Raw genomic sequence first — 12,794 nt, 5'->3', positions numbered from 1 at the left:
TTCCTCACACATGAAAAGATGTTGGTTGGTAGCATCGTTGGTCACTGTAAATTACCCTTAGTGTGTAAGTGAGTTATAAAATCTGAGGGTAGTTGATGGGGGCAATGAAATGGAATTGGTGGAAATAGGTGATAACTGTCTGCAAGGACTCAGTGGGCCAAGACCCAGTTTTTGTGCTGTATTTTTCTATGACTCTATAACTAATTGAAACACAAAGTTCCAGGAAGGATTGACACAGTGGATGTTGAGATGTTTCCCTTGTGGCATTATCTCAAACTACGGGGCATATTTTTCACAATAAGGGGATGCTCATTTAAGATGAATATAAGGAATTTCTTCTCCAAGGGTCATGACTCTTTGGAGTACTTTACCCCAGAGAGCGAAGTAATTGAATAAGTTCAAGGTGGAGGTTGATAGATACTTGCAAAGGAATTGAGGGGTATGGGAGGAGAATGGTCAAGACTGGATCAGCCATCATCTTATTGGAATGGTGGAATACGTTCAAGAGGGCACATGGCTAATGCCTGCTTTTTCTTGGGTAGCTGTCCATTTAAATCAAAGGAAGACTACTGAAGATTTGTCAAGTGTATATTTCAGAGTTGGTCATTTGGCCCATGCTTCCTGACCCATGCTGGAATGGCATGATTAGTCTAGCCTTTGAACACAATCCACAGCTTAATTGCATTGGACAGCAATTTCAGAAATTCTACATTTGCTTGTGCATGCCCAGAAGTTGCCACGTTCCTGTTGGTTAATCAAAGTAATGAGAGTGTAATAGTAAACATAATTTCTGCTAGTTGGTGAAAAGAAAGCATGCATTCAAGATTAACTCAAGGGGCTTTGAAGAAGAAACCGACACCTAAGTATAATATCCTTGTGTAGTTGAAGCTGAATCACTCAATTGGCCTGGACTTTGCAGGGAAATACAGCCCTTTAAAATCCAGATCAATATTTGCTGCTGTTACCTTACATAACTGACAGCAACTTTGGGATTTTTGTACATGTTCCTGAGCATGGAATTATAAACATATTGTCAACAGTTCTTGGCTAGACCACAGAACCACATTACTATGTTAGACATGGAGTATAGCATGGGAGACTTAACTCCTGTATATTGCGCACTCCATAAAATTTTGCACCAGGTCTGCGGTTAACCAAGGAATCTTCTTCCCTTGATTTGAATGGAATTGAGCAGCTGGAGAGTCTGAGTCAAGAGGTTGGGAACTTAAAGATTTAAGATTATTAGTTTAAAAGTAACCTTAAATCTTTCCATTTTTATAAATTGCCCTGCCATTTAACTTATATTTATGGTATCAGAAGTGCTTTACAGATTTTTAAAAGATTAAAGTTACTGTTTTTCTAATGAGCTATTTGTATCTAGTGTGTCATAAGTATTGCAGTCGTCGTTATTTCACCAATCATAGAAAATCCTCCCAGCAGGAATTTGCAAAAACTACTGGGGGGATTTCTGAGGTGAGTTTGGTTTAGTTTATTGTGGTCTCCAGAGTGTCAACAGACTGCAAAATATGCCCCAGTGGATCCTCCCTCATTTCCAGTATCTACAACTGCATGATACTACAGTTTTGCATTTTGCAGGAAAGTTTCCTCCCTTTTATAGTCCCAGCCCTCAATTGTAAAAACTGTTGTGGAGCAAGAGAATCGTTCTTGCATTTGGTTCCCAGGTCAAAGAGAAATGCATTTATTTGATTTTTTTTCATCATGAAATGGAGAGAGAGAGGCCTGCTTACACTCTGGTCTCCAAATGTCACCAAAAATGCCATGCTTTGTACAATCAATAAACAGACATTCAGTCACTTTTTATCCAGCCCAAGGCAAGAAATCAACTGCTTCTGACATCACCTTGCCTGCGTGATCTTGTGTGTTGCAGATTCTGACTTCAGGCTCTAGTGGCCTCATGCCAAAAGTATCATCTTGTTCCGTTAAGGCCTTGGTTGCTATGGTGATGATGCTAGCAACAGGCTCCTTATCTCCAATTACCACATTCCTCATGGGGGCCTTCTAGTTTATCTCGTGCTTTGTTGCACAATCCAGATCTAATTTATTTAGAGGTAAAAATACACTTTTGTCTTACACGATGTACTTTTGTCATACAATATGCAATTTCACCCTCCAGACTAAATCTGACTAATTCAAGGACGACATTCCATGTAGTCTTACAACAGATTAAAGCATTTTAGGCACCTGTTCACACAGGCTACAAATCATTTCAAACCTCATGTTCCTGGCTTATCAGCACGTAAGCACTTTTCAACACTCGCATCTGACCAGTTTTTGTCGCAAAGGGTGATTTCACAATTGAAATCTATCTGCTGCAGCTTTGGTCATTTAATGGATGAAAATATAATTTTAATATGGACCACTGTCACATTTTATTCGGTGAATAAAAATGTATTCGCTGTATATAATCAGAAGTGTCCTATCATCTCTGATTTTACAGAATATGGTGCATCTTGAACATGATTAAATGTTTTATCTGCAGCAGGGTCCCAAATCTGCACATAATATTCCAGTTAGACCCTAATCAGTCTCTTGTACTAGTTCATTATTCAGGTTCCTGTTTTGTCTTTACAGCTTTTCTTCTGCATTCCTGCCTTTAAAAGTCAATGAATCACTGCTTCTTATATTATTTTGTCTGCCTTTTAGAGAAAGACTCTCTGCATGGCCTAAGTGTAATGAAGATGTGGCTATAGTATTAATAGCTGGTTAGAAAAATGCATGTACTAAAATTGTAGGGACCTGCAAGTTATAAGGGAACTTGCATTGTGTGACTCACATAGCACAACCATTTCAATAAATATGGCTTATCAGACATGCTGAGGTTGTGCTCAGTTAGCAAGAAGCAACCTCACTCAATGCCAGTTCAAATAGAATAAAATGGCCAATTTGCACAAAGAATGGACTTTGACTTCTCACACTCCAAACTTGTGCTTCTAAAGGGATAATGAAGATGATTCCAAAACAAGGAGATGGAGTAATGGATGCTCAGCATTATATTAAGGCCATAACTGGTACCTGTATTTCAATTGTTAAGAAAGACTATATTTTGAAGCCATTCAGACTGTTCAAGCAATCCATCATAAACCGCTTCTCTTCTGTGTTTCATGCATTGTTTGATGATTTGGCACTAGATGTATTGCCAATTATTCTAAAAAGACCTGTTAACTGGGTTTTTAAATCTAATATTAGACATGTTAGAATGAACAAGCTCTTGAAACAAAAGCAAATATTGATGTTGAATACCTGAAAATAAAACCAGAAAATGCTTGAGCTATCCCAACTAAGGCAACATCTATAGAGAGAAACAGAATAAACATGGGTCAGTGACATCGCATCAATTCTATGGAAGGTCACTGACCATAAATGTTAATATTCTTGTTCCCCTACAAACCCTGCCTGACTGGCAGAATATTTCCAGCATTTCCAAATAGGTTACTAACTTTAGCAATGCAAACCAGGACTGTCTGTGAATGCTTAGTAATGTATAGATTGGAAAATGTGAACTTCTTTCTCATAATAAGAAAAGCCAAATGTGAAATATGCTTGGTTTAATTACAGCATGCTCCATTTGGTTTACAGGATGTTAGCTGCAATGAGATTCAAATCCTTCCTCACCAAATGGAAAAGCTTCAGTCACTTAGAGAATTAAATATTAGGAGAAATCATCTGCAAGTATTACCTGAAGGTAAGAAAAGATCACCTGTGCATTTTACTTTACTTTTAAAAGGATAAGTTTGTCTATTCATTTATTAGAGATATATTAATCTGTATATTGTTGTAATTGTCATCTTTTTCAGAATTAGCAGAACTTCCTCTCGTAAAATTAGACTTTTCCTGCAATAAAGTGACCAAAATACCCATCAGTTTTAGAAAGCTCAAATACCTTCAGGTTATAATATTAGATAACAATCCAATGCAGTCTCCACCAGCGCAGGTTTGTATATGTTAAGGTTTGCCTAATATTAATTTGATTTGGAACGAACCTTTTTATTGTATGACATTTAAATCTCATTCATTATTTAATGTATTGCATGAATGCACTGAGTTCCTTAAAAATAATCATCTTGACTTTCTGCAGATTTGTCTCAAAGGTAAAGTGCATATATTCAAATTCCTGAATATCCAATCATGTCGTATAGACAAGAAGCCAGATTCTCTGGATCTTCCCTCTTTGGATAAGAGAGCACATCCTCAAGCCCTGACGGACAGGTTACTTTCACATTTAATACAAAGTGGTAATTGTTGTATGGAAATTAAAAGTATTGTGAACCTGACTTTTAAAATAAAACTTGCCATTTTCTATTTAGTTTACCTGTGTGTGAAAAGCAATGAATCCTCAAGCAAATGAGAAGTAGTTGTTAGTTCTGAGGAAGTAGCAAGACTATAATTTCTACAATACCTGTTCAGGAATCAATCAATTTCTACCAAATCAATTTCCTGTTGAAGGATTTAAAAGGCTGAAAAGGGATGTTCTGTTTGCATTATGGCTTAAAAACAGTCCAACAATAACCATAACATTTAGAAATCAAGAGCATGAATGAGGATGATTCAACAATCTTACAACAATAAATACCAGAAAATAATGTACAGTGCACAAGTACATTAAAAATGATACAGTACAGTAGAAATTGAACTGTTTCACCCTTTCATCCAGTTCATGAGCATTGCAAGTAAGTCCAGTATGTATTGGCTAGCCCCACTTATTCTATGTATCCTATGGGAGGGCCTTCAGGAACTGATTCTGGTACATTTCTCAAGCCAACAAAATAAACCAGCTGAACATGTAGATACTGGTTCAAATCTGTGGAAAAGTAGGACTGAGGTCAAGAATCAAGAATACACAATAAGCAATGGCAAATCCCAGGGGCAATATATCTGAAAATATTACGTTGGGTTCCTGCTAAATGCATTAACTAAATAGGCTAAGTGCCTTGCTGATCTATTTTCTGGCTATTTTTCTGATCACCGATTTCAATCAGTCACAAAGGCATTGAAGGGATTGTAACCACCAGCACTTAACATCAGCATTATACAATACAAAAAGCTTTCTTCAACTATGTCCCACACTGGGATGGCTTAAATCTCTTCTGTGTTCAACCCTTTTTGAGTTCATAGTGAGTTTCAATTAAGTTCAAATACCCAAAGCATTAATGCATCTTTCCTACATTATAATTTACTCTAATTCCTACATTTAAAACTGTACTAGTTCAGATAAGTATACATTGAAGAAACACAGCCTTTACGCACATTGAGGTGACATCGTTTTGCCCCAGGCATTTTGCAATGTACCTTAAGCTCATAACTTATTCATCGTTTGGTGTGCAAAAAGCAGACAGCATTTGCCATCTGTAAGAATATCCTTTGGATATTCAGTTCAGTCCCAGTCCTCAATGCAATATTGACCATTTACCTTGTCCTTCAATGTCTTAAGTAGCAGAACTGGATCTGAATGTATAAGTAAACTATGGGGGAGTTTTATTTCATTTTTCCTCCCACTTCTTTACATTGATTTGGATTTCGTGAGGTGGGTTTTGCAGAGAGTGATGAAGTATAATTGGGGTTCAGATGCTCCGTTTTACTTGTCTCTTAGTTCTTGCTTGGGATGATGCAATTTTTTATGGAGCAGTCGTAACACCCAAGATATAACAACATCTCACCTTGCTGACTTAAGAAAAAACATTTTTGGATTTGCCTTGTGTGGCTCCCAGTGGTGGCACTTAATGATAGAAGCCAGCACATTCCTTTGAGACAATAACTTGAAGTGTCAATGCTTTCTGCAATGTCAGTGGCATCACATGGTGTTGGTGGGGGTGGGGGCGCAGTACTTGCACTGCCCACATCCTTCAGGATCTTTTCACATCTGCTCTAAACTAGGCCCTCCCATTCAGATAGCTTCAAAGCCATTGAAAACCTTTTGATGTTTTTGAACATTCAGAAGCAAAACCTATGAAAATTTATTGAAACCATTAAAATACTTAAAACATTTAAAATTTAAGCATTTAAAACATTTCTAAACATTATCAAAACAAATCTTAATTTTAAAAGAAGCCATAGTCACTTACACCTCTTCTTAAAATCAACAGAGAAACGCGCAGGTGGTTTGAGCAGGTTGTGGTGGGGAATCTCTTCAACTTTGTATGCCCATGCTGGAATCGAGGGTTGAAGCAGTTGCTAACAACTTTTGAACTTCCACCTTTCTGTGGAAATCCAACAGCTGCTGTCATTTATTCCAGTAACAGTCAATTTGCAGCAAAGTGTGCAGCAGTAAATTCAAGTAACTCACTTCAGACTCAGAATAGCTGACCAGTGCAACATTTTCAGAGATTTAGAAATGGGTTCACACTAGGAATGGATGCATGGAATGGATTACATAGTGTCATTATTAAGTTAACAAAACTTATTGTAAATTACGTTCAGGATGTGTTAAAAGTATGTTTTTTTTTCCCTTTACGTCTAACATTCTGAACTATAATCTTAAATTTATTTTCCAGCATGGAAGATTTTTATCCAGTTAAAAACCATGGTCCTGATTCGGGCATTGGTAGTGATAATGGTGACAAGCGGTTGTCCACAACTGAAGTAAGTTCTTGAACCACTTACTGCTATTTGGATATTCATTTAAATTACATTAACTTCTTTTGCACTATTAGGTGTAAACGATCATCAACACTATGAAAGCATTAATTTTCTATTGATTAGGTCTCTTTTTGGTTTATCATTGATGTGTCTAAACAGAAATGGTGCTTTTTGCTAAGCTACAAATTTTAACACTCTCCTTAAGACTGAGGATAAACTGAATACCCCTGGTTATCCTTGAGTAGGTTGTGGTGAGCTGCTGCCATGAACTGTTGTGGTCCTTTGGATGAAGGTGCTCCAACAGTGCAATTGGGTTGAGTAGCATAGGGAACTCCTGGTTTTGCAATTGTGTGCAGTGTAGAGGAGAACCTGCAGCTGGTGGTAAGCCATTGTCCTTGCTGCCCTCATGGTGGAGGTCATGGGTGCTGTTGGAGTAGCCTAGAAGTGGTATAGGGAATGAATGTTTACAGTGATTGAGGTGCCAATCAAGTGGCTGGATGGTACTGAGCTGCTTGCGTGTTTCTGGAGCTTCACTCATCTAGGCAGGTGAGGAGTTTTCTATCACACTCTTGCCTTTTGCCTTGGAGTTGGTCGGAAGGCTTTGGGATGCCAATAGATCAGTCGCTGTAGGATATGCAATCTTTCACCTACTTTGTAGCCACAGTATTTATGTGGTTGGTTTTGTTTACTTTCTGTTCAATTGCCAGGATGAAGATTGTAGGGGACTCGGTGATGATAATGTCATTGAATATTAAGTATATGTGGCTATTTCTTTTTTTTATGATTTAGAAGGAGGCCATTTGGTGCATGAAATCTATGCTGACTCTTAGAGCAAGCCCATCAATCCCAATTCTCAATTCTCTTCATTCCCTTATATTAAGGCTAATTTACAGGAGCTGATTAACCTACCACCCGTACATTTTTGGGATATGGGAGGAATCCAGCCCAGCTAGGGAACACCCTTGTCATCACGTACAGGTTGTGAAAACTCCACACAGTTCCAGAGGTGAGGATTGAACTGGAATTGTGGATGCTGAGAGGAAACAGCAGCACTCCCTGCTGAGCCACTATTCCCACCTTTTTGTTGTTGGAAATGTTTATTGCCTGGCACTTGTAGCATGAATGCTACTTGCCGTTTATCAATTCATGTCTGACTGTTGTCCAAGTCTTGCGGCACTGCAGGTCATGCTGCTTCATTTACCGAGGAGTTTCAAATGAAATTGAACGTTGTGCAGTAATCGGCAAATGTCCCCACTTCTGATGTCTTGATGGATGGAAGATCATTGATGAAACAGCTGCAGATGGTTGGGTCTGGAACACTGCCCTGAAGAACTGCTATCCTGAGGTTTGAATGATTGACCTCAATCAAATAAAATCTTCCTTAGTGTGAGCGATCTCCCCAGCCATTGGAGTGTTTAATCAAGGCTCCAGCGATGGCACACTCTGCCAAACACTGCCTTGATCACAAGAGCATTCCCGTGACCTTGGCTGTGGCATTCAGCTGTTTGGCCCAAAGCAGTGAAGAGGTATTGAGCCTGAGTATTCCTGGGGGAAACTATTTTGAAGATAGTGAACAGGTTATTGGTGACCAAGTGTTGCTTTATAGCATTCTCTGCTGCTTTCCAAAGCTTTGCTGATTGAAATGAGACTGATTGGATAACTAGTGGTACTGGATTTGTCCTGCTTCTGTCAAACATAAAACCTGGGCACTTTTCCATATTGTTGGGTAGGTGACAATGATGGAGCAGCTTAGTTGAAGGTGCAGTTACTTCCAGACAGCAAGCAAGCAGTGCTGCAGCAGTGATGTGTCTGGTTCTGTACTCTTTGCTGTATCTGATGTGCTCAGCCATTTCTTGGGTATCGTGGAGTGAAACAAATTGGCAGAAGGCTGGCTTCTGTGATGGGGATCTTGAGAGGAAGCTGAGATGAATAATTTATTTGGCACTTAAGGCTGAATGTTTCTGACTTGTCTGTGGCACTTGCACACTGGACCCACCATTGTTGTGGATGAGGTGTTCTTGGAGCTGTCTCCTTGTGTTAGCTGTTCAATTGTCCATTAGTCATGACTAGATATGGTAGGAATGCAGAGCTTCGAACTAATCCATTAATTATGAGTTCACTTTATGACTACTACTTGCTGTTCAGCACACTAGTTCTATACAGTTTCACCAAGTTGGCACCTAATACTTACATTTGCCCACTGATGCTCCCGGCATTCCTTCTGTACCTATTGAATCAGACTTGATCATAATGATGGAGTGATAAATATATTGGTCCAAGAATTCACACGTTGTATTGGTGAATACTTTTGCTGCCGTTGAATGATTCACAGCATCATGTGAATGCTCAGTTTTGAGTTGCCAAGTCTGTTCTGAGTCTGACTCGCTCACAATTTAGTGCCATAAAGTGTGCTTTAAGTTGCATTTATTTTAATCTCAGTTCAGAAAATGGGCCTTCATGTGCGTTGTGTACTGAGGATTACAGAATTTACCACGTAGTGATACCTTAAAAGATCATTGGCTCTGTGCAGTCATAACTAATGGGTTACCTTAGTTGATTAAAGTATGGTCGATTCTTGGCTTTGAGTATTTGGTAACATTTAGGTATGCCATGTTAGTCGCATGCTGGACACCAGATCCTAACAGGCACTCTATTCCGTGCTCCATCATAGGAAGAGATTACCACTTCGGCAGAGGAAAAGATTCAGGAATGTTCCTAAAGCCTCCATGGCAAGAGAACAGTTGACATCTCAACTCCCAGGAATCAGTTGTCGAGATTGTTCAAAGTAGAAAAGACATATTGTGGATAGCACTAAGAACCTCAAGTCCATGTGTTGGAAGTGCACAGAAACCAAACATTAGCAGTGGAAAGAATGCATCACCTCCTAAACTATCCATCTGTCTGTCCAGTTAAGATCATTGGTCTAACTCTATCACATCTTGTGCATTCAGAGTTTGAGAGATTTTCTCTGGAAGATCCTGGAAGGATGAGGATTTTAGAATAATAATTTCAAGGTAGTTTTATCAGTTTTTGTTCGGGTTATGAGAAAAGGCCATGGATAGTGCTGCAGACTCGATAGAGCAAATGGCTTTTGCATTGTGCAGTGTGATTATGTGTAGCTAAAGCTTAAACACAAGAAATTAAACTCTTCTGGCTCGATGGAGAATCTCACGGTGAAAAGGATTATTTGAGAGGTCTTGAGTGTTTTGTGTCTGGCTATTTAGTTTATCGTTTTCTTGTATTTTAAGCTTGGTTTGGCAGAGATGCCCAGCAAGTGGCAGTAGAGACCAGATGATTCTGCTTTCAGGATTATTTTTTCCCCCCAGGGGAACTCCCAACAAGCATTCAGCTCTCAGTTTTGTTTGCTGTTACTCCATGGGCAAAGAGTGAATTTTAATTTACTTGTTCAAAAAAATTGTTTCTTACTTTCATTTTGTGATCTTTTTTCATTTTACTGTACATCTTTTTGAGAAGACTTCTAATTTATTTTAGTTGATGTGAAATGGAAGCTGGTTCTTTTGCAATGGTGCTTTTTTAGTTTGTTCTTCCACATTTGTGTTTCAATTCAGTCACCAAGTTTGAAGAGGCGTTATAAATAGGGGTCATATTATTAGTGTGGGTAGCACAAGTACCTAGATACTGCTTGCCAGTGATCCACATGTATATTGCTGATGTTTCAGCAATAACGTTCTGACCTTGTTTTGAATCTGAACTCTTTTAGATTGGGGGAAAATCATCATTCTATTTAAAAATGATGAGAGGCAAAACTAGCCAGCATGTCTAATCTCTACTGAAAAAAAATACTGCAGTCTGCTGTTAAAGGTAGCGTGACTTAACAGGCCATTAGAAAAGTCAAGGAGGTTATGGATTTGTAAACGGTAGGTAATGTTTGGCAAATAGGTCTGATTTTTTTTGCAGGTGGTTGAGATAATGCACAATGAAATGACTTTGAGTGTTTTTTTATATATGGAACACCACCAAGCAATTGTGAAGCTCTTCAATGGAGACTGGTGGCTCAAGTTGAAGCTCCGTGAAAAAGTCAAATTATTGACAGTGAGGAAATTGGCTTGATGGCAAGAGATTGAAGGAATAATGGCAATCCTGACTACTGGTGACCTACAAGAATCTGTGTCTATAACTTGTAAACTACATTGGCATATTCAAGTGTAATGATGACAAAATGACATTTGAAATGTTAAATTACAAAACAGCAGAAAAAAAACTGTGGCAAAAGGATTTTAGTGTCAGAAAATGCAGAATCATATTATTAGGATATAATAAGGATTGGAAAACATTACCCGCTTAATGCTGAAAAGATAGTGGAGGTCCATGTGTATCACAAAAATGCAATTAATGAAAAAAGATCGTAAAATGCCTGTTAATGCAGGGCCAGAATTACAGGAGGACAGAAGTTGTACTGCAGTTATACAAAGCATTGCTTTGATATACCTGGGGTACTGAGAATAATTATGGGCACAGTGGTTTAGGAAGCATTTGTTGGGCTTGGGAATGCAATGAAGGTTTAACAAAATGGTATCTGGGCTCTAGGACTTAAATTATGAGAGCCAGCATTTTATTCCCTGGAATTTAAAAAGTTAAATATAAATTGATGTTTTTATGATGTTAAAGGGAATTGATAGTGACAAGGAATCTAGGACCAGGGTGTCATAGTCTTAAAAATTAGTTGAGCTTCTTGGAACTGAATTGATGAAATGCATTTAAAAGGTGGTACAAATTTTAAAGTAACTGCTGCACCTTCAGTTCATTTTAAATTTCAAGTTATGTTTTGATCAGAGGTATTGAGGAATATGAATTGATGCAACACAAAGCTTGAGGAACTGAGCGGATCAGGCAGCATCTATGGAGGGAAATGACAGTTAACGTTTCAGGTTGATGTCCTTCATCTTGACCTGAAATGTCGACTATCCATTTCCCTCTATAGATGGTCTAATGAGATGCAACTTATGGTGACTGATCAGGTGACCCTTCCCTGACTGCAATGTTTTTGTTCCTGAAATCTTTTTTTAAAAAGGTAAAACCCCACTGGCCATTAACAGCTACAGTTGCAGCTAACCCTCTGATCTAGCACTAAGTTCCACACACACCTCCTTTGTAGCTTGGAGAAAGAGAAAAGATAACTATGGGAAATAGTGAAATGTATGTATTTTAGATTAATATTCTGAACCCTGAATGTTTTGGTAGTAGATGCTCTTGGGCTAGGGTCAGATAGCCAGGTTCTATTTGGAAATTGATCTCGTGTTCATGTTCATTTGTTTAGCCCTCGGATGATGATACTGTCAGCCTACATTCACAATTATCTGAAATAGCCAAGGACATTCCTCTGAAATCAGACAATCATTTAACTGGGAATAAAGTCAACTCACATAAAAGTAAGTATATTGCAGATGTGTTTTTAAATCATTGAATTTTATTTTGTGTTTAAATCTAATTATCACCAATTTTCTCTCTCCCCACCCATCTTTCCTCGAAAATGCTGACTTCTTGCTGTGGTAACATTTAAGTGGGAGCAGGGTACTTTTCAGAAGTTGCTAACTACCTCAGAAAATTGATAGGTTTTTAAGATGTTGGCATCACATGAAGTCTGATTTATTCATGTGGGTTCCTGAAGAACAAGCAAGTAGGAGCTGCTGGGTGATCAGGAATGCTAATGGTTTTCCTCTCTGTAATGTGCCTGCATGGGTGAAGTTGAGATTTGCTAATTTTGTGGAAACTGGAGATGGAAACCAAAATACTCCTCATCCATGTAGATTGGCTACATGGAATTATAGCATTAAATAAAATCACAAAACACTGGAATTACTCGGACAAACAGGCAACATCTATGGAGAGAGAAACAGAATTAACAATTCAGGTCTACGACTTTTTGTCAAAACTGGGAAAATGAATCTTTCTGTTTTCAAGTGCTCTCATGGCCTCTCCATTTCCTGCCTTTGAATCTGTCTCTACCCCATATCTCTCAAATTGCTGTGATCTTGCACTTTTAGCTGTTTGGCCTGACTGATTGTTACACCATTGAGGGAGTTGAAGGCATAGCTTTGGAATTTTCTCCTTGATCTTCTTTGCCTCTCCACTTCCGTTGAGTTGCTGCTTCAAACCTACCTCTTTGACCAACCTATCACTCACCTGGTCAAATGTCTATTTTTGTAGCCATGTCAAGTTTTGTTATCTGAGAATTATTG

At 38.5% G+C, this 12,794-nt stretch overlaps 1 protein-coding gene across 1 annotated transcript in view; it reads left to right on the top strand.

Moving 5' to 3' along the window:
• Nucleotides 1-12,794, top strand: part of lrch2 (leucine-rich repeats and calponin homology (CH) domain containing 2) — a 141,628-nt gene that overhangs the window by 58,455 nt on the left and 70,379 nt on the right. Inside the window, 5 exon segments of the mRNA XM_052021069.1 lie at nt 3,598-3,703; nt 3,816-3,952; nt 4,097-4,227; nt 6,510-6,597; nt 11,873-11,984. Of these exon segments, the coding sequence (XP_051877029.1) occupies nt 3,598-3,703; nt 3,816-3,952; nt 4,097-4,227; nt 6,510-6,597; nt 11,873-11,984 (574 nt within the window).

This window comes from Pristis pectinata, chromosome 8 (assembly GCF_009764475.1).
Source record: "Pristis pectinata isolate sPriPec2 chromosome 8, sPriPec2.1.pri, whole genome shotgun sequence".
In the NCBI taxonomy this organism is placed as follows: domain Eukaryota; kingdom Metazoa; phylum Chordata; class Chondrichthyes; order Rhinopristiformes; family Pristidae; genus Pristis; species Pristis pectinata.
Note: the sequence above shows the minus strand (reverse complement) of the source record. Positions and strands in the feature narration are given on the sequence as shown.